The sequence below is a fragment of the Perognathus longimembris genome, chromosome 22, assembly GCF_023159225.1.
Source record: "Perognathus longimembris pacificus isolate PPM17 chromosome 22, ASM2315922v1, whole genome shotgun sequence".
In the NCBI taxonomy this organism is placed as follows: Eukaryota; Metazoa; Chordata; class Mammalia; order Rodentia; family Heteromyidae; genus Perognathus; species Perognathus longimembris.
The window spans coordinates 12,254,847-12,276,534 of NC_063182.1; the positions used below are offsets into that span (position 1 = coordinate 12,254,847).

At 37.5% G+C, this 21,688-nt stretch overlaps 1 protein-coding gene across 2 annotated transcripts in view; it reads left to right on the top strand.

The window, feature by feature from the left end:
- The window catches only part of Msh3 (mutS homolog 3), a 140,251-nt gene extending 134,154 nt beyond the window's left edge, over positions 1-6,097 (top strand). For both annotated transcript variants that reach the window (XM_048331084.1, XM_048331083.1), the window contains exons 23-24: positions 2,962-3,133; positions 5,359-6,097. In XM_048331084.1, the coding sequence (XP_048187041.1) occupies positions 2,962-3,133; positions 5,359-5,452 (266 nt within the window). In that variant the 3' untranslated portion in view covers positions 5,453-6,097. The remainder of the gene's footprint in view (positions 1-2,961; positions 3,134-5,358) is intronic.
- Positions 6,098-21,688: the final 15,591 nt, after the last annotated feature.

Genomic DNA, 21,688 nt, shown 5'->3' on the forward strand with positions numbered 1-21,688 from the left:
ACAAACATACACTATGATTAAACAGGACTCATTTCCAGGTTACAAAGCTGGTTTGATATATGCAAATCAGTCTGTGTAATTCAACACATCAACAGGAGCAAGGACAAGAACCACATGATTATCTCAATGGATGCAGAAAAAGCGTTTGACAAGATCCAGCACCCCTTTATGATAAAAAGCTCTGGAAAAGCTAGGAATCCGTGGAACATTCTTCAGTATAGTAAAGCTGTATATGACAAACCTACAGCCAGCATTACACTTGATGGTGAAAAGTTAAAAACATGCCCTCTAAACTCAAGAACAAGACAAGGATGTCCACTCTCCCCACTTCTCTTCAATATAGTACTGGAATTCCTAGCAAGAGCAGTAAGGCAAGGCAAAGACATAGAAAGGATCCAAATAGGGAAAGAAGTAAAGCTATTGCCTTTCTATCTTATGAGCACCGAAGACTAGCAAAAGCCCTCCTGGTTTGCAAGGGACGGTTTCTATGTACCCTGGTCCTCCCTCACATGCCCTACCCACTTCCTCAACTGTGCTTTGTGTTCCTAAGTTTTAGTTGAAAGCAGTTTCATCCTAGTGCTTTGTAAGGGAAGTTTAAGTCTATATTCCTGAGTGCACTGGCATTCATTCCACCTCCCACTTACAGCAATCACCCAGAAAAGCTATTATTTGTTTGTTACTGAGTTCTTAAAGGAGAGGAAGGGAAAATCCTTTTTCCTCTTTCACTGTTGTGTTCAGTTTTTGTTTCCTTTGTTCTTAGTTGATAAAAGAATAAAAGCATACAGTTTTTCAGGTGCTCATACTTGTAATCCTAGGTAATCAGGAGGCTGAGATCTGAGGATCATGGTTCAAAGCCAGCCCAGGCAGGAAAGCCCATGAGACTCTTATCTCCTATTAGCCACTAGAAAACAGGAAATGGTGCTGTAGTTAAACTGGTAGACACTATCCTCGAGCAAAGAGTTCAGGGAAAGTGCCTAGACCCAGAGTTCAAGTCCTACAATCACACACACAGACACAAAAGCATACAATTTAACAAATGCAATTATGTTTGAGGAATAGTTCTTGATAAATTTGTGGGACTTGCTAGAGTTGTAAAAGTCATTGTAAATATGTTCCTCCTTGCAACACTATGTTGAACCTTTTGTTAAAGTAGCATAATCATGAGACACTTTGGTTTATGAAAGATTACATGGTATGTAGTTTTATCTTTAGATTGGTATACCTTGTGATTCTCTTTGATTCTTTAAAACTTTTCAATTCAAATGTTTGTATATGTGTGGCAGAGCTTTGAAGCTAGGATAATCCTACAGTTACTTAAACTTAGGTAGAAGATAAGCCTTTATGTCTTGGTTTTTATCTTGGTTAGCATAATTTTTTAAAATATGCAACAAATTTTTTTCTCAAAATAATAGCAACTTAAAACAAAAGTCATTTATTGCTTCATCGTTTGTATGGATCAGGAATCCAGAAACAAGTTAGCTAAGCACCTCTAGGGTTTCTCAAAAGGCTGTAGTCAAGTGACTATGGCCCTGACCATGGTCAGGGCCATAGTCACTTTGAGGCTTGACTTGGGTGGTCTGCTTGCCAGCAGTTCACAGTCTCATTGTTATGACTGTTGGCAGGGCTCCAGCCCTCACAGAATATTGAGGAGAATCATCCATTTCTACATGAGCCTTCCCAGGGTAATCCACACCATGGTGACTGTCTCTCCTCAGAACAAACAAGAAAGCAAGAAGGCCCGAGACTGAGTACATTGTCTGAAGGGACATCCTATCATTTCTGCTATATTCGGTTCTATAAGTGAGTCGCTGGGTCCAGCCCACACTTAGGAGGAAATGACACCAGGGAATAAGCAGTAGGAGGTACGGCTATTTGGTAGCCATCTTAGAGGCTAGCTGCTTGCACCCATATTAGTAAGTCATCGGGTGCAACTTTCTTCCACCACCTCAATTCTTGGAGAGCACACAGTAGAGTGCTGTACACCAGAAGCCATCCTGATGCCTGGTGAAACTACACCCTTCAGTTCTAAGTGGGAGCTGGGATGTTACTGAAAAGCACTCACTTTGGTATGTGTGACTCCTAGTTAACCAGAATATTTAATCAGCCAGAATTTCTGAGTCTTGTTATGTAATCACACAATGTTTCCCCCCCCCTCTCTCTCTCCCTCTCTCTCTCTTGCCAGTCCTGGGGCTTGGACTCAGGGCCTGAGGACTGTCCCTGGCTTCTTTTAGCTCAAAGCTAGCACTCTACCACTTGAGCCACAGCACTACTTCTGGCTTTTTCTGTATATGTGGTACGGAGGAATCAAACCTAGGGCTTCATGTATGTGAGGCCTTCCACTAGGCCATATTCCCAGCCCCTCCCTATCTCTTTTAAAAGAAGGAATAAATTCTATTGTGCCATGTATTAGAACCATTTTCTTCTTTGTATGTAAGTTCAGTTCAAACTTTGCAGTGAGTCCTTGTTAAAAACAAACGAACAGTTTTTTTTTGTGTGTGTGTGTTTTTTTGGCCAGTCCTGGGCCTTGGACTCAGGGCCTGAGCACTGTCCCTGGCTTCTTCCCGCTCAAGGCTAGCACTCTGCCACTTGAGTCACAGCGCCGCTTCTGGCCGTTTTCTGTATATGTGGTGCTGGGGAATCGAACCTAGGGCCTCGTGTATCCGAGGCAGGCACTCTTGCCACTAGGCTATATCCCCAGCCCCAAACGAACAGTTTTGAGAGCCGGGTATGGTGATGTATTCTGGTAACTCTAGCTATCCAGGAGACAGAGGTAAGAAGATCACAGTCTGAGTCCACGGAGTTTAATCTCCAGTACAACAGCAAAAAGTATGAAGTAAACCAAGATCTTTTTCCTAGATGCTTAAAGTTGACCAAAGGTGCTATGGATAGGTGGGAACAATAGATTACATGTTTCAAATGGTAAATTCTTAGTTTTCTAATTTTTCCTCCTTTATTTCATAGGTGAAGAAGAACAGGTGCCTGATTTTGTGACTTTCCTTTATCAAATAACCAGAGGAATTGCTGCAAGGAGTTATGGACTCAATGTGGCTAAACTAGCAGATGTTCCTGAAGAAATTTTAAAGAAAGCAGCCCACAAGTCAAAAGAGCTAGAAGAATTAGTAAATAAGAAAAGGTCAGAATGTTTGTGCTACACTTTTTTTGGTTTATAATGAAATCGTCCAGGTTGTCCCTGGAAGGGGATTATCCTGTAAATGAAAATTAGATCTACTTTTAAGCACTTCTCCCTGGATGCTGAAACATTTAATTATTAGTAAAGTGAAAAACAGCTGTTGGCAATTCTCAGATGAATTCAGTTTGTCATTTTCAGTCCCTCTTTATCGATCACTCAGATCTTTATTAAGTTGCAAAGTGGGTTTTCAGTCATTTTTCTAAAGGATTAAATTAACTCCATGTGTGCCAACACATTTGCTGCTTTTGAAGACATTCAGTTATGTAATGAGTTACCAAAAGAAGCTTCAGTATTTGGAACCTGTAGAGGGCTTCTTTTATTTATTCAGAAATTGAGAATTCTGTCATAATATGAAGGAAAATAATAGTATCACTAACCATGAAATCATAGTTTCTCTGTGTCATTTATTGTGACTTGTTTGTGATAGTCTTCATTCTAATCTAGCTTCTCTCTGTCACCAAAATTGTTTCTGTGAATGTTTTTCACCTTTTATCCCTTGGCATCCAACCAATATGTACACAAACTGGTCTAAATCCTATCGATAGATGGTAAATTATAGCCTCTTATAAAATATAAAATTCTGAAACAACATAAACTCCCCAACTCCTGCCCTGTCTAGAGAGTGTGATTTGCCAAGAGCAAGGTGCCACTTGCCTTAGTTGGTAAGTACGTGAACATTGAATGAGAACATTGAATGAATCAGATTATTGATCAAATAAATCTTGGTTGACTACCAGTTATGTTAGGTGAAAATTAAAGAAACTTGCATACTGTTGTGAAATCATCTTTTCTGTATTTCTTCCAACCAGTGTTTCTATCTTCCACACCACACCATAACATCCTTGTTAAGGATATATGATGATTAACTAAGACCCAAGGACCAGAATAGTGCAAATGATCTGTAACCTTCTCCATTGATGCTGCCTTCTTGATCAGTTCTACAGTGCCTCATCAGAAGCAAGGAGTGTAGTTAGTTTCAGCCTATTTCTATTACAAGGAAAATTAGTATAATTATTTTCAGGCAGAAAATTATGAGAGTTTAAAAATAAATCTAGCCCTTAATCCTCTGCAAAATCTAAAGATAAGTGTAAGTCTTTCGTTGTTGTCTTATTGTCCTTTTTCCTGAAGAAACTAAACTAAAACCTTACTACAAAGGATGCATAGAGAACCTGGCAATAAAATAAGATAGATTATACATGTTGCCTTTCTGCAGCCTATGAAGCAAAAGCCAGGAAAACCACAGATTATTTTCATTTTTTCAGTAGTAAGTGACATTTAAAAATCTATAAAGGTATCCTGAAAGGACATGAGAATTATTGAAAGAGGCTACATTGAGAGAAAATCTGATAATTTATCAGAGCACTGTATTTAATCTTTCCCTAAAAGTGTATACCATGTCAGTTCTCTAAGCCAGAGAGATCAAAGAAATGAAATCGAATCTCAGACATTAGGTGGGCATGTGTCACAATAGTTGAGACTTATTGAACTCTCACTGTGTACAGAAACAAGTGTGAGCAGTCAGTGTGTATGTTGACCACTTGATGGGAGGATAGTCAATGATCTTATTAATGATCTTATTGCTTGATTTGCATCAAGCAATGAGTGTTAGGTTCCACTGTTATCCAGTCTGTTAGTAGAGAGGAATGAGGCCAGGTAAGAGCAAGAAGCTGAGCCAGGGACCCAGCAAGTTGGAGGTCAAGTAGTAATTGCAGTTCAGATGCTCTATCCGGCTCCAGACCTGAATGCTTCATGGGGCGGCTGTTCTGCAGAGAAAGCACAGGTCTGTGTTTGGCCAGTTACTCTTTCATTAGCTAGCTTTATTTCATCACACCAATTTCGCCTTTCATCCTAGAGCCGTTGAGCAGGAATGCTTTTGTCTCCATATTGCAGATAGGCACACCCAGCCAGCCTTAGGCAGGGTCAGGAGTGGAGGAAGTCACATGGTCCATGCCTACCGCAGGGGTTGAAGAAGGTGGCTGGAAGGCCCAGTTGTGTTCCGTAACCTCAGTGCCTTGATTCCCCGCAGCAGGTCTGGAAGGCTTTCCACAGCTCCTTCCCCCCAACCCTGCCTGCTGTTCTCACGGGGTGGCTTTGCACAGCTCTCCACGGGGTGGATTGTCCTCCAGAATCTCAATTCGAAACTAAGTGATGTTTTCTTTTTCCCCTAGGAAAAGATTAAAGTATTTTGCAAACTTTTGGATGACACATAGCGCAAAAGATCTACAAGAGTGGACAGACAGCTTTCAAATGGAAGAAATATAAACTTCTTTTCCTGATTAGGATGAAGACTACATTTTTAACCAATTAAAAAGAAAGGAGAATTAAAAATGTCAACTGTACAAAGCAACTCTCCACTAACATCCTGTCTTTGTGTGACATATGAGCATAAAATGAGGACCATGGTATATTCCTTTTAGAAACAGATGTGTTTTACTCTTGAAGAAAGTTTCAGATTTCTGTCCGGCCATTTCGAAGGATAAACATAAACACTTTTGGATTTGAAGGCTTCCATTATGTAATTTAAAACTGTCCTGGAGAGTAAGTCTCATATAAAATCTAAACTTTTTAAATAAAGCCTGAAGGGGTAGAATGTAGAACATAAACATTTGGAGACTACTAAAAAATTTTAACAGATATTTATATTTGTCTCAGTCCAGACAATTGGCAACAGTATAAATGGGGTAGGAATCTACCTTCCCTTTGAATTAAATTAATTTTACAGTACCACCAGTTTATACTCCATGAATATAAGAATATTCTATAAGAAATAAAATTATTGTGCTTTTAGAAACTAGAGCACAGGGGAGGAATAAATAAGATGATGTGCAACTTGAAGAATTAAACTCACATTTTAAATATTGTTGGATGAATTTATTTTGTCATTCAAGTAATAAATATTTAATGAATACCTGCTACATATGCTGGCATGGCCTGTTCAGTTTTGATGTTTTCAAAAAGATTGCTGTTCTCTGAAAGCACTCAACAGAACGAAAGTCGATCACTTGGATCATTCTCCTAACCAAGAGAACATGAGATGCCCTCCTTTGTGTTGAGTCTTACAGCTTTGTGGATTCACACTGCCTTCTGCCCAGCAAGCATAGGGTGGCTTGTGCTCAACTAGGTCCCTACATTTTTAGAGCACTTACAATCTGGCTTCTTACAGCCACCCGTTCTCCCTGTTTCTAAATATGTGAACTTGTATAAAACTTTCATCCTCTTTCCCACATATCTACCATTCTTCTCACTTCAATTTCCTCCCCACATTTGATGGGCATTCCTGTAATTCCTTCTAGATTATTTCCTTTGGTGTACCCAACAAGGACCTTAGACTTAACAGGCAGTAGAGTGTCCTTGAGTTGATGGAAGGTGGGTTGAACCTCTTTGCAGTTACTTTAACTCTGCTCTCAACTTTTGGGGACGTAGAAAATGTTGAACTTTGAGTCTACCACAAACAGAAACATATAGTAGAACTCTCAAACATGTCTCCAGATGGAGTTAACTTGGAATATACCTTTTAAATTAAAAAAAAACACAACCTGATTCAAGTTTTCGAAGACGGTAGCAGTTTTATGTTGTTTCTATGAGGATCTCAAAAATGCTGCTGTAACTTTACTGCCAGGACAGGGAGGTAGAGATGAACGCAGGAATAGCACGCCATGCCAGAGGGAGCTGCCGGGGTAAGCAACGTCAGGCCGACATCCGGGCCACCTCTGCCTCTGCCCAGGTTCAGGCCAGCATTAACATCCAGACACGTGGGGATTCTGGGAGCAGCATGTCCCTGCAGAGGCGGTGTGCACTGAGCTGACAGCAAGAGACATTACAGACGGGGTCCTGCAGCACAAAGCAGGGTGTCAGCCTGCCCCTCGGGGGACAGGTCCACTGCACACAGAACAGAAGCCTGGTTAGCCTGAATTTCTGGATGACGCTCACTCCCAGCCATGTTATTGAAAAGTGGAGGGGAAAGGTACATTGAATCCCTGGAAGTAAGACTACACGTGCATCACTGAGATGCCAGCATGCCAAGAAAAGTGACTTGGAAATGTGATCTGTTCCTCTTAAGTGCTTGGTCTTTGTAGTAATTTGTCTTACCTTTTACAAACCAAGACCTGATGATTCTACATAACAACTATCAGGTTCTTCAAAGGTTCTTCAGAAACCTTTGGAAACATAGAATTCAGTTCAGTAAGTCTAACCTTAAAGCTTAAAAGACAAAAGAGCCACATTGACTATATGAGTGTCAGGGACTTATATTTGTTCTCCAGCACCAAAACTTCCCCCAAACTCAAATATTCAACGTTGACCTCCCTGCTGTTTGATCTCTCATCAGTACTGTCTATACTATCCTGTTTTGAAAGTCCCATGAATTTCAGTCATGACCTAACCAAGGACTGAGACTCAGGCTTAGTATTTTGCTTAGTATTTCGGAGCAGCGGTTGTCACACTTCAGTTATAGTAATTCAGGTGTTCATGTGCACAATTCAATGGCAGCTTCTCCTTTGTCCAAAAATTGATAAGCCATCACTTCAATCAACTTTAGAATGCTCTCCTCACTCTAAATAAGAAACGTTTTACCTATCAACAATCACTGTGTCTTCCTCAAAGCCTCAACCCTAGACAACTGCTAATCTGCATAGTCTCTATAGCCTCTATGTATGAGTACAGTTGTATAGGATGTGGTCTCTTCTGCTAGGATCTTACACTTAATATAGTATTTTCAAGCTTTACCCATGTTGTAGCAAGTAATAGTATTTTAATCCTTCTACTTGAAGAATTTCATATATATTTTGCATTTTGTTTAACCTTTGATCACTGGATGCACGTTGGATTATTTCTAGTTTTAGTCATTATCACTAGTCCTACTGTGAGCATTAATGTATAGCTTATTGTGTGGAGAAGCATACTGTATGTACTTTTAAGTGTCCTAGTACTGATGTACGATCAGATTTCTCCTGCTGTCTCAATGATTACAAGTGATTAAGAGTACTTTTACGGGGCTGGGGATATAGCCTAGCGGCAAGAGTGCCTGCCTCGGATACACGAGGCCCTAGGTTCAATTCCCCAGCACCACATATACAGAAAACGGCCAGAAGCGGCGCTGTGGCTCAAGTGGCAGAGTGCTAGCCTTGAGCAAAAGGAAGCCAGGGACAGTGTTCAGGCCCTGAGTCCAAGGCCCAGGACTGGCAAAAAAAAAAAAAAAAAGAGTACTTTTAGGGCTGGGGATATAGCCTAGTGGCAAGAGTGCCTGCCTCGGATACACGAGGCCATAGGTTCGATTCCCCAGCACCACATATACAGAAAACGGCCAGAAGCGGCGCTGTGACTCAAGTGGCAGAGTGCTAGCCTTGAGCGGGAAGAAGCCAGGGACAGTGCTCAGGCCCTGAGTCCAAGCCCCAGGACTGGCCAAAAAAAAGAGTACTTTTAGTTAGGATAACAGTCATTTGTTTCTTCTGTCTGTTACTTTATCTGTCACATAGGACAAAGAATAGATTACTATAGACTTCAGTAAGTACTTGATAAAATAGAAAAGAAAAATAAAATGAAATCTTCTCAGGTTAGAAACCCAAGTAAAAACTGTTCAAAATCAAGGCACCAATTTACCAGAATGTCAAGATCCACCCAAAAGTGCGCTGTATCTTAAAGAAGAAACAAATATTTTCCTCCCAACACTTTGTTCAAATCTGAGCCCGTTATCGTGTTGGTAGTCATTGGACTCACCGTGTAACAGTCTCCACTGAGTGAATTTCAGAGAGACTAGATTGAACCCGATGTGTTTTCCAAATTAATGTTGACCTTTAGTAAGTCTCAAAAAATCAATATTAATTATCGCTGTGCTATGTAATTATAAAAGTGCTATTTTATGCTTTACACCAAGAATCTAGGTGGAATGGAAAAGTCACTTGCATTAGTACCATCTGCAGTTTCTAACTTTGTGACTACGGTCAGTTTCTCTGTGGAACATTCTGGATCAGATATATGATGATTATTAGGTTTATTAATATCGAGAGACAGTGGAAATAACTCTCCTGGTTTGCCTGGGACATCCTAGTCCTGTTTTGCTGATACATTTATGAAAAGCCTCATTAAAACAGAAGTATTGTGTTATAGGTAATAAATTCCATGGTGAGCTCAATTACAGGTGCTGCTCTAATGGCATAGTCACTGTCATGATGGATTTTAAATGTCATCTTCAAAAAATTCACTTTCTCTAACCCATTGGATGAACTGACTTTTCCTGCCAAAGACCTTCCGATTATTCTTGATAAGTACATTTAGAAACTATCTGCTAATCACTATGTTAGAATTTTGCCACCAAATCTTTTCAAGCCAATATTCCCTAAGATAACTTGTCTTCTGCCCTGTTTGCATGAAATCATGGTGAAGAATGCACACCTACATGTTGTCGTGAGCTACACAGGCTGTCTTTTTTGCAGAAATGATTACTGAGCCTGGGGAGAGGAACCTTTTGTTCCTCTCACCAGTACTGGAACAATGATTGCTCTGGTTTCATACAAGTTCTAGTGATTTGTGCAATGTAAAAATACACCAGGCAATCAGCCTCCTAAGACAAAACAGCCTCCTTATTCTAGGAAATGTGCCTGAATTAGTGAACCCTGCATCATTTTACATAATCTGTGTATATTCAATAGTATCTTAAGATTGAGAGGAAGAACTGGGCACCTGTGGCTCACACCTGTAATCCTAGCTATCCAGGAGGCTGAGATCTGAGGATCGTGGTTCAAAGCTAGCCGGGGTTAAGGAAAGTCCGTGAGACTCTAATCTCCAATTAACCACCAGAAAACCCAAAGTGGCTCTGTGGCTCAAATAGTGGAGCACTAGCTTTGAGCTGAAGAGCTCAGGGACAGCACCTAGGCCCAGAGTTCAAGTTCCATAACTGCCAAAAAAAAAAAAAAAAAAACAGAGGAAGATTGTAACTAGAGTTAGGATAAACATTGCTAATCAGTATGGGGAAATAAGAGAATCTATCCATTCCCATATAAACCTGAAATGTTAGCTTTTCCGTGAATAATTAAGTTCTCTAAATGATAAATCAAGAGTTAACATTGAAATATATATGTAGACTGGTAAGGGAAAACTTTCTATAAAATCCTTGGGGTTTGGAATAAGATTAAATACCACTGGGATTAAATAATTGAAAAGTCTTGAAGTATTTGTCTTTGTTGAATAGTTATAAATAATCTTAATGGGGCACATAAAAAGAGATAATTCAGTAAATAAAAGTTATCTCAACCTCCCACTACTGTAGCAGGCAGACCCATGGTATTTCTGGATAGAGATATAAATCAAGCATTGTAATCAGTTTAGTACTTTACTTGTTCTTTTAGTTGAGTTCTAAATCCCCTTGTTAAAATATTGATGTGTGAGTTGATGTGAAAAAATTGGCATTTACAGCTTGTAAATGCCTCACTATGTAGGATTTTTAAAAGATACACAAGGTTTCTTCTTTGATGTAAAGCTGAGACAGTTTTCACAATCTTCAAGTGGGTGATATTGCCAAGCTCTCTTGGTGATAGCAGAACACTTACTTTGATCGTGGATGAAGGGACAAATTTACTAAGTTTAGCTTTTAGCATCTTTTGAGAGGGCTTGAGATTAAGTCTAAATGTTTTAGAATGAGAAGTAGGGGAGGCCAGACTCTAGAAGATTTGTTGCTTGAGTTCAGCCCTGGCAAACATTAGCAAAACCCTATCTCAATCATTCACATGTAGTGGTTGCATCTCTGAGATCACAACTCTGTGGGTAGGAGAATCACAGTCTGAGTTGCCCTCAGGCAAGAATGCGAGACCCTACCTGAAAAACGAAATCAATAAAAGCTGGGAATGTGACTCAAGTGTTAGACCCCCTGCCTAGAGAATCTGAACCCCTGAATCCAGATCCCAGTAAGAAGAGAGTGAGAAGGAAGGGAGGAAGGACAAGAAGGAGGGAGGGAGGGGAGAAATGTTCCACTGGACCACATCACTTGAAAGCCCATTGCTGCCTCTTCTTGCTGCTCATGAAGCTCTGGCCAGATGTTCCACTCCAGCTGTTGCAGAGGTTTCTATTTCTTAGAAACCCATTACATGTTCTATTTGCCTACATAAATGTATTTTCCCTTCTCAGGATGTACAGTTGTATGCATGTAAATTTTTATACTATTAGATTAGAGGTGGGCAACTATAGCCCGTGATCAAAGCTGGTCCCCTGCCTGTTGCTACGAGTGCCGTTTTGTCAGACCCAGCTGTGTCACTTGTCCACAGTGTTTTCTGTGGTTGCTACAGTGATCTGCAGTTGAACTTCATGATTCATCAGCGTCCCTATTAGTCTTCAAAACCTACAATAATTACTTTTTCATTAACCTTGTAATACGCTGTAGATAAGCTGATGATAATGTGTTTTTAGTGTTTATAAAGAAATCGTGTGCTCTACTTTATCATAATTACAGTATTTTATATTTTATAATTATATTTTGTAGATTTTTCTATACAATTTTCTCAAATTGGTTAACCTGTCAAGCACTGAAAGGTATGTTAAGCCTAATCCTTTCCTTATGTGTGAAATTTTTTCTTATATGTCTTAGTGATAGATTGTGAGAGATAGGTTTGCGACAGATTATGCCCTTGGCATTCGTATGTAATCTGAATTGTTCCATGTAAGGCTTATAGTCTTGAGTTCAAGACTTGCCTGATTTGTTAACATGATTAGACATTTTCTTTGGCTTTAAATTTGCCTGGTATACCCATGGCATGCCCTTTTATTTTGTGATTTGTATTGATTTAGGTCTGTTAAAGGGAGCATATAGTTGTTTGATTCTTTGATATTTTTAAATGTTCATTTTTCATTATCTTTAATTGGATGTACCAAAGAGTTTCAATTCAACATGTCATTTTGTGAGTACAGTGTATCTTGATCAATGTTGCCCCTTAATTGTTGAGTTTATTTTTTCTTAATGACTGATATTATTGATATATTTGGTCTTCTGAAATCAAATTTGCTTCTTCTTTGGACAGTTCTCAAATTTTCTTCTTTTATATATTTTCATGGAATTTCCCTTTGTAGTGTCGGTTTTTCTAGATTGTTCCTTTTTGCTTTACCCATCCTTCTGGTCATTCTGTTGAGACTGCCCCAATAGCTGTATATAATGCTTAAATTTTTGTTTTTCAATATAATACTATGGGAGAAAAGTGTCAGGTCTTCTATACTACTTTCCTCTCCATCTTATTTGCCTCCTTTTTTAATTGATAATACTCCATGGTTTTCCATATGTCTATTATCATTCTCTTTTTAAGGCATTATTTAACTTTTCTTTAAAACTTCTTAGCAATTCGTGTTTTTATCTGCTTTGCCACATACTTTTGTATTTATTTTGTACTTAACTTGAAATCATTCTTATTTCCAACTTTTTTATGTCAAAAGTTTCTTTAGCTAGGGATTATTTCTTCAACAATGTGTGTGTGTGTGTGTGTGTGTGTGTGTGTGTGTGTGTGTGAAACAATTCTTGACTGTTCTATTTCCTGGATTTTTGTTTGTGACCTGACTTTCCTTTGCCCCCAATTTGAATGGAAGCTTGATTTCTTTTTAAAGGTCTCACTGCCTTTTGGCTTCAGATATTGCTAAAGAGAAACAGGAGGTCAGCTTGATTTCTTTTCCTTTGTGATTTTTCCACGTTCTTGATCATGGAGTTCTGCAGCACCAGTAGAACTTGTTTCACTAGTGACCATATTCTGTTAATTTTTCCAAAACATGAGTGTTTTTATTCTGCTTTTCCTTTCATATAAAGAAACAAATTTTCCTCCAGTACATTTGAGCATAATACTTTGTTCTTTTGTCTTCTTTAGGGAACAGTTACCACATGTTGCATTTTGAACTGTATTTGGTGGTATAGTTAATAATAACTATCACCTCTGTAACTTCATGACTTTATATTTTTTCTCTTCCTTGTTCTCTTTTCCTCTTCCTGTAGTTCTCTTTGAGTCCTCAGACCACATTTGCCCCTGAAAGAATAAGTTTCAGGAATAATTTTCAAGTATGTATTCTGCATTATATTTTCATTTGTTGAAGGTCCACTTTTGCCTATTTTATTCAGCTCAGTCATGTTTGCTCTACAGAAAGCTACTTCGTTCTACTTCTGGCCTCCCTCATTGGTTAGGAAACGAGAGAGGAGAAAGTAAACGTTCCATGGTCATCAAACATTTTGTACATGCCGTAGGATGGCATGCACATTGGTGCAATCGTATGGAAGACTAACTTATACAGCTGGAAGATCTCCCTTGGTTAATGAGAAGGCACTTTTGTGTAGCTATGGTGACATTCTCTTTATTTGGATAATTCCAAATAAAGTGGGTGTGTCCACTTGCTGCATGTTAGGCTTCGTTGCCCCTTTAATAAGGAGGTTTGGTTTTGTTCTAAAAGTGTGCTGAGAGGTCATCCTGCAAACTTGCTTCCCCTGGAGGCCGTCTATAGAAATGGCTGTAACCACCCTTGCTGAATTACCCATACCTCTGCTCTCTCCATAACCAAAGGAAGGACATTGTGCAGAATGCTTGTCATTTTTCCCCTCTTCTCCCTATGGCAAGTTCAGATGTGTGTCAAATCTCAGCATCCTTCATCCCTTGGGTCCCAATTTCATTGTATTCAACGAATGTCTTTTCACAGTCTATTCAATGTTATTTTGGCTGCCCTGATTTCATTATAGACATTTGCTTCCTAATGTTTAACGCTGTTTGTTATTGCTCAGCTCACATGGTGGTAGGTGGCATGATGCAGCTTGTGTTCCTCTTGTTTCCTGGAAGACATCTTTCCTCTTACAAATGATGAATTTCTTTTTGGAGATGTAGCTTGCCTTGTGTGTGCGAGCCTGGCTTTGAGCCCAAATACTGTTAAAAAATTAGAAATGAATTTCCAGCATACTTTAAATCCCAAACCTATTCTTAGCCATATACTTTGGCATCAACTCATTAAAAAATAAAGTTCCTTTGGGCAAATGTTTAAGTAGGGACCTAACTCATTGTTTCTGAAAGCCATAAGATGTGACCAGAAGGAAAGCCTTTATATGAGAATACCTTGCATGTCCTCTAGTGTCTATCGTAGCACATCACGTATTGTGTTAAACATGTAACTAATTATTGTAGTTTTATGCATTATAATGATAGTTTTGTTTAAGCATTGAAGTATACTTGCTGTAGAGGTTGTAATTTTCTGAGTCAAAGGTAAATTCAAGGTATAGCATTTTCTATTGACCAAGAACAAATGATAAAATTCAATGCTGGGGAAATCTTCTCTGTCTTAGGAGCTCACTGTTTGTATTGATCTTAATGATTTTTTCCATGCTTTATGGCATAGACAATTATTCCAGCAATATTGTTATAACAAATATATATAATATTATAATAAATACTGTTTATAATAAACCAAAGTAAAATAGATTATTGTTAAAGAATCTAATTACTGTCCTGTTTATTTTCCCAACAAGCTCTAAGTGAGGGATAATATTGAGTCACTTTATAAATGTGATAAATGGAATTTATTTTTACTTTCCACATAAGACAGAATAAGCAGATACTACTTTATCTTTCCCAATGATTATAAAAAAAACTATGGGAAGAAAACTTAGAACAAGTAGGAGTCCAAAAAGTACATAATAACAGATAGATTGACAAGGGAAATAGAGATTTGAGATGTGATTGACACATCATGAGGCTCTTGGCTTTTGTTTTTAACTTCTTCCTCACATTTCTCCTAAACTCAAAGGCAACAAAACACAGTCATTGTGAACGGTAAACGTTGTTAGAGAAATCACTTGTTACAGAACTGTCCCACTGGACAGAATTCAGGGAAATCTTCTGGGTTTTCTTTTTCTCTCCCAGCCAAACCCAGTCCATTGGCTCCGACCCAGCAGAGATCATGGCTGCAGCAGTCATGACAAATGTCTGGACACCCAAAATCCTCAGGAAAGAATTCCTTCTCTCAAGCCATAGAAAATGAAAGATAAAACAGATTTTTATTCATTCTCTGCTACTAAATACTTTACAACAGAAGTAGACACAGTCATGAAAAGCATATTTCAAGGCAGTAGGGACAAAACCTTGGATGTCTAGTTCTCTAGCCATGCAACTAGAAAAAGAAACTCTTGGCAGAAGGACCATGTACGAGAAATCATACATGCACAAGTGTGAGAACTTGACTGTGTATAAAGTCCTCAGGTCAACTTCAAGCTGTTTATGCATGGTGCTTACCCCAAACAACATACCAGAGATTTCAAGAACTCACTACAGCATGGACCTCTACCAGCCTGCTGAGAGGCACATGTGAAGTAGCTGCAAAAGCTTTGAAATCTGAAGTGACAGCCCATGAAAGGTATGTCAGAAAGCTCTGAACTGAGTCAGCCAAGTTCACAGCAGCTAAACAATGAAGTAAATATTAACTAATGTATTTTTAACAAACCTAAGGAACTTATAATCGGTAAAATATCTTCAGAAATAACCTAAAATGAATATATAAAGAACTAGGAAAATCTCAATACCTCACAAGAGAAACAGCCAATCCCATAATAACTTGGAAATTGGACTCATGAGATAGTGACTTTAAAATAGTCATTATAGACAAGTTCCAAGAAGCAAGAAAATGAAAGGGAAATTCTTGGCAGGAAACTAGAAACTATAAGCAAATCATATAGAAAAGAGAATAGGAATTAATTGTTTATTGGGTAAGCGGTTTGAGTCTTGCTAGGCACCACTGGTATCTCACATCTATAATTCTAGCTACTGAGAAGACTGAGATATGAGGATAGAGGTTCAAAGCCACTCTGGGTAAGAAAGTCTGTGAGACTCTTACTTCCAATAAACTATGAAAATAGCCAGAAGTGGCGCTGTGGCTCAAGTGGTAGAGTTCTAGCCTTGAACAAAAGAAGCCTAGGGCAGTGTCCAGGCACTTGAGTTCCAGCCCCAGGATCAGCACCAAAAATTAAAAAAAAAATTGCATCTTGCAAACAGGAATGTCTTAGAGATTGTTTGCATAACAATGTGAATGTACTTCATACTACTGAACTATGCACTTATAATGGTTAAGATGGTAAATGTGTGTACATCTTACTGTAATAAAAGAATAGGGTGAGTTGATATGGATTTATCTGAGTGGTGTCTAAGTAAAACCAAAGAATGTTTCAGAGTGAACAAAGGAGGAAGAAAGGAACAGAGGGAGGGAAGAGGAGATAGGGAAGAAGAGGGACAAAGGAAGGAAGAAGAAAAGAAGGAAGGAATAGGACAATGAAGGACCAAATGGAGCTACAATAGTTGTTGTTGGTTTTTTTTAATCCATTGTTTGGGTTGAATTGCAGCATGGAGTTGACAGAAGAGTCAGAGATCTATTTGTGTGAAAATAACTGTCAGGAAAAAGATATAGAGAGTGACCAAAAGTCTAGGATAGCTATATTAATCAAACAAATGAGACTTCATTACAAGGCAAATAAAGTTCAAAGAAGTAACTTACATAAAAATAAAGTGATAAATTCACTAAAAGGATGTAACAATTCTTAATATATAATTCAGGTCGTAACAGTTCTCCAATATACATAAAACTCTTAGGACTGAAGGAAGAAATAAACTCACCCTTCAAAATGGAAATTTCATTTCCCTCGATAATCAATAGAACAAGTAGGTATAAAATCAACATGCACATAGAAAGCCTAAACATTATCAGCCAAATTGATGTAATTGTGTTTAGTATAATGTTCCACCTGAAAAGAAAGGAATATACTTCCTCTTCAAGAAGAGATGTGATATTGTCCATAATAGACCATATCCTTGGGTATAAGACAAACCTTAATACATTTTGAGGAATTGAAATAATACAAAATATTCTCTCTTTAAGACAAAATAAAACTAGAAATAAGTAGCATATCTTAAAATTCCCCCTTATAATAGAATCCAACCAGCATACTTCTAAATCCATGGGCCAAAGAGAAGGAATGAAAGGAATAAAAATGATAGGAATGAAAGTGAAAATGCAACAGATGAAAATGTGTGGAATGTAGCTAAAGCAGTATTCTAGGTAAATTTATAACATTAAATACTTATTGGGAAAGAATAAATGTCTATAATAAGTCCTACAGCTTTTACTTCATGAAACTGGAAATCTAAGCTTTCACTAGAAATATGCAACTCTAAATAGACTCCAAGCAAGCAGAAAGAAGGAAACAACAATCTAGAAACCTCATGATGCCAAAAGCTGGTATTAAGATGTTAAGGTCAATAAAAGTAATAAACTTCTAGCCAAGCCAAACAAAATAAGAAAACACAAAACATCTATTTTGGAATGAATGATGCAAAGCAGGGCATATTGCACCAACATCAAAAGGATCATGGGAAAGATTCTGAACAAATCTGTACACACAAGTTTTATAACCTATATAAAATGGACCATTCCTTTAAGGACACTGGAACTGAAGTGCACATTAGGAAAAATGGGTAATCTGTGTAGACCTATATCCATGAAAGAACCGACTTTGTAGAGAAAAAACTTTCAACAACAACAACAAAAATTACAGGCTACATTTAAGGAAGAAATAGTACCAACTCTATATAATCTTTTCCAGAAAAATAGATAGAATGAAAAACTATGAACTCAAATATCAGCATTGCCTCAGTATAAAAACTAGAGAAAAATGTCTCAAGGACAAATCCAGTACTTTGAACACATACAAAAACTCTGACAAAACTTAGCAGATTGAATCTAGCAATATATAAGTAGAAAAATACATCAAGACTACATGGGGTTTCTCCAGGAATATAAAAATTCCCATGTTTAAAAGCCAATCAACAAAATCTACCATTTTAGTAAACTAAAGTATTAAAAATCTAATAGTGATTTGATGGGATAGTAATGCTTGATTTTAGTGTGTTTTATCCGGCATAAAATAAATCTGCAACCATTCAAAAGTAGATTGGCTAGCAGCATTTTGCTATTGTGTCTTAATATTTATAGAGTCCAATTGAGTATAATTACATAGAACATTAAATGTAGAGAAATGGATGAAAGGAATTGTGGGAATGAGAATGAACTTGGTTTGACTACCTAGATTTTGGGTTTCAAACTGCTGAACACCCAGCTTGGCTTGGATTCCTAACTCGTGGCATTAATCACTGTCTATTCAGTACCATTTATATCAAGTAATTCTATTTTAGAAAATAGAAAAGCAGTGGGGACAATAACTACTGCACAGGAATACTGCCAGTGTTGTTTTTATATGTGACATTTCAGATGCTTGTGTATACTTGTGTAGTTTTTTTTTTGTTTTAACCTAAAGTGAAGTCATCCTCTAACACTTAACTAGCTTGTTTCAAGTTAGAGTCCTACCTTCACCCACCCCAACCCATCCCTGCCATTAAATTTCCTGTAGTCTTGTATTTCAAAAAAAAATCTAATAGGATTGTATGTCATATGATCAAGTCTGTCAAATGGAGACAAATCTGACATAACACCCATTTTTTTGAAAATGAAAATGAAGTTCACAAAGACAACTTCCTCAACTTGATTAAAAGCAGCTATAGAACAGTGACAGCTAGCAGCATTCTTAATGGCAAAGTATTGATTGCACATAAGATTAAGGAGAAGGCAAGAAACTAGAAATTCTGACCAGTGCAATGAAGAAGAAAGAGAAGTGACATACACAGTAGAAAGGAGAAAAAAAATCCCTCTCTACTCACAAAGAATACGATTGTTCCACATACAAAATCAAAGGCATCTACAATGCTCCTAAAACTGGCCAATTAGTGTGGTGAGAATGCAGGATCTATAGTAATATGAAAATAATCCAATTGCTGTACTGGTAGTGAGCAATTAACTTTAAAAGTTTTAAAAGAAGTGCCATTACCAAGATGAAATAATTTTTAATCCTAACAAAGTATCTGTAGGATCCATATGGGGAAAACTAGGGACATTGATTAAAGAAATTAATGAGGATCTAAATAAATGAAAAGATACTATTGATGAATTAGAAGAAACAATATAGTTATCAAATTTATTTACAATTTTAGTAAATTCTAAACTTTTTATAGCTATAGACAAGATGCTTTATAAGAAAAGGCAAATCTATTTTGAAGACTGGATGGTTCTACTTACTGAATTTTAAAAGTTACTGTAAAGGAACTGTAATCATGATAGTGTGGCATTGGGAAAGTGTCACCACATTGATCCCTGGGATAGAAATAAGTCCAGAAATAAAACCACACAAGTAAAGTCCATTGATTTTTAACAGAGAAGAAAAGGCAGTGCTTCAGAAAAGGGATAGTCTTTCAACAAATGAGGTTGCAACAAACTAGATGTCAATACATTCACTCATTGAACGAAAATGAAGTGGACTATTGACATAAATGTGCAATGTAAAACCATAAAATTACCAGACAAAAACATAGCAGAAAAATCTATATGGCCTTCCATTATGTAAAGAGTTTTTTTTTAAGAAATGACACCAAACTGGGCGCTAGAAGCTCACACCTATCATCCTAACTACTCAAGAGGCTAAAATATGAGGATTCAAACCCAATCCAGGCAGAAAAGTTTATGAGACTCTTATCGCCAACTAACTACCCAGAAAGCTGTGCCTCAAATAACAGAATGCTAGCCTGGAGAGGAAAAAAATTGCTCAGGGACAGTGTCCAGGCCCTGAGTTAAGCCCCATGGCTGGTACAACCAAATAAATAAAGATACCAAAAATAGTGCATTTAAAAATAAGTATCTTTAGAAAAATTAAGAAGAAAAAATTTAACTTTAAAAATATACTGTTGGGAAGATAAAAATTTAACTATAGAAAGGGAAAATATTTATAAGTAATATATCCAACAAAGAAGGTGGTGTCATAAAATAAAAAGAATTGTCAAAACCCAGTAATAGAGAAAAGGCTCAAAAAAAGAATGAGCAATGCATATAAAAGATGCATCACTACAGAAGTTACATAAATGTCAAGAGAGTAAGGGATAGAATGTGCAAACCATTAAGTAATACACAAGTGCCAATTAAAACCACAAGTTACACTATACACCCCTTAGAAGATGTGCACATAATACATGAACACACATTGATAATACCAAATATTCATGATGATATGGAGTAACTGGAACTCATAGATTTCTGACAGTAGTAAAAAATCGTACAGTCACTCTGGAAAAGAGCTTGGCAGTTTATGTTGAAGTGAAATATGCAGTTGCCAAATGACTGAGTATTTATTTGCACTCCAAGCCATTTACCTTTAGAAATGAAAACTTACCTTCACAGAAAAACTCATGTTTGAATGATTTACAATGGCACTTAACTGGAAACAACCAATACATCTTTCAGCTGGTAACAGGTAAATTGTGGAAGCCTTATGCAAAGGAATATTCTCAAGAACAGGGTAAAACACTTAATCATACAGGTAAGTATCACATGTATTATGTTAAATGAAAGAAGCGTCTTCCCAAAAGTTACATACTCCTTGGCACTATTCCTCTGACATTGTAGAAACAGCAAGCTACAGAGAAGGCAGAAGAACTGACAAGTGGTTCTTTGGTTTAGGATTTGGGAGAGGGTATAATGAGGGAGATGTTGAATTTTTTGTATCCTGAGTTTTGCATGTTATCTATATTTTAACACCATTTAAAGTTCTGAGATTACATAATATTGCTTTCACATAGGTATTAATTTACAAAGACTGAGGGTAAATATACACATGCGTTACTGAATTTCATTTTGAGTTCTTTGAAGAGCAAACTATGACTGGAAGAAAGAGTAGTGAATATGGTAGAGTGCTTGCCCAGCACTCAGGCTGAATAAATAACCAGCCAAACAGTAATCACATGTTTTGAATTGTCCCATATAACTTCTGCATGACGTTGTCAAGGGTTTTGACACTTACAAAGTAAGTCAAAATATTCAGAAGTCTCAAAAAAAGTGTGCTTCAAATGCTTCTGCAAATCTCTAGGAAGTAAGACAGGCAATATTTTCTCCTGTAATTATTACAGAAGAATCATAGTGATCACATAATTGCCTAGACTCTCATCCTGTAGATACAAGAGCTCAATGTGCAGGAAGGAATGTTCTGAGAGTTGCTTTGTGGAGTCATTGTAAGGCTGTCCTTGGAAGACCAGAGTAGAACTTTAGAAAGGGCTGGGTTTGCCCCCAGCTTAAACTGCGATCTCTTTATTAACAATAAAATTACTTTCTGCTGTTCCAATAAGGCCATACTTAAACTGTGAATGGTGGGCTGCGTGGTTGTGTCAAAACTATCCCTTGAGTTAGCTTACCTCTAGCCATTAGAGAGAATTTGCAAGCAATGGTGCTTAAAGCTGAGGGAAGGAAAGGGAGAAGAAACCAGGAAATGAGAACTTTTTTTAATGGCTGCTTTAAATAGTTTTTAATATCATTCCATTGTTCTATTAAAAATTTTAATATTCCAGGAAATTACCAATGCTACTGTACGCTTACTTTGTCCTTCCAGCAGCTACAATAGCAACAGGAACTCCAGCAAGA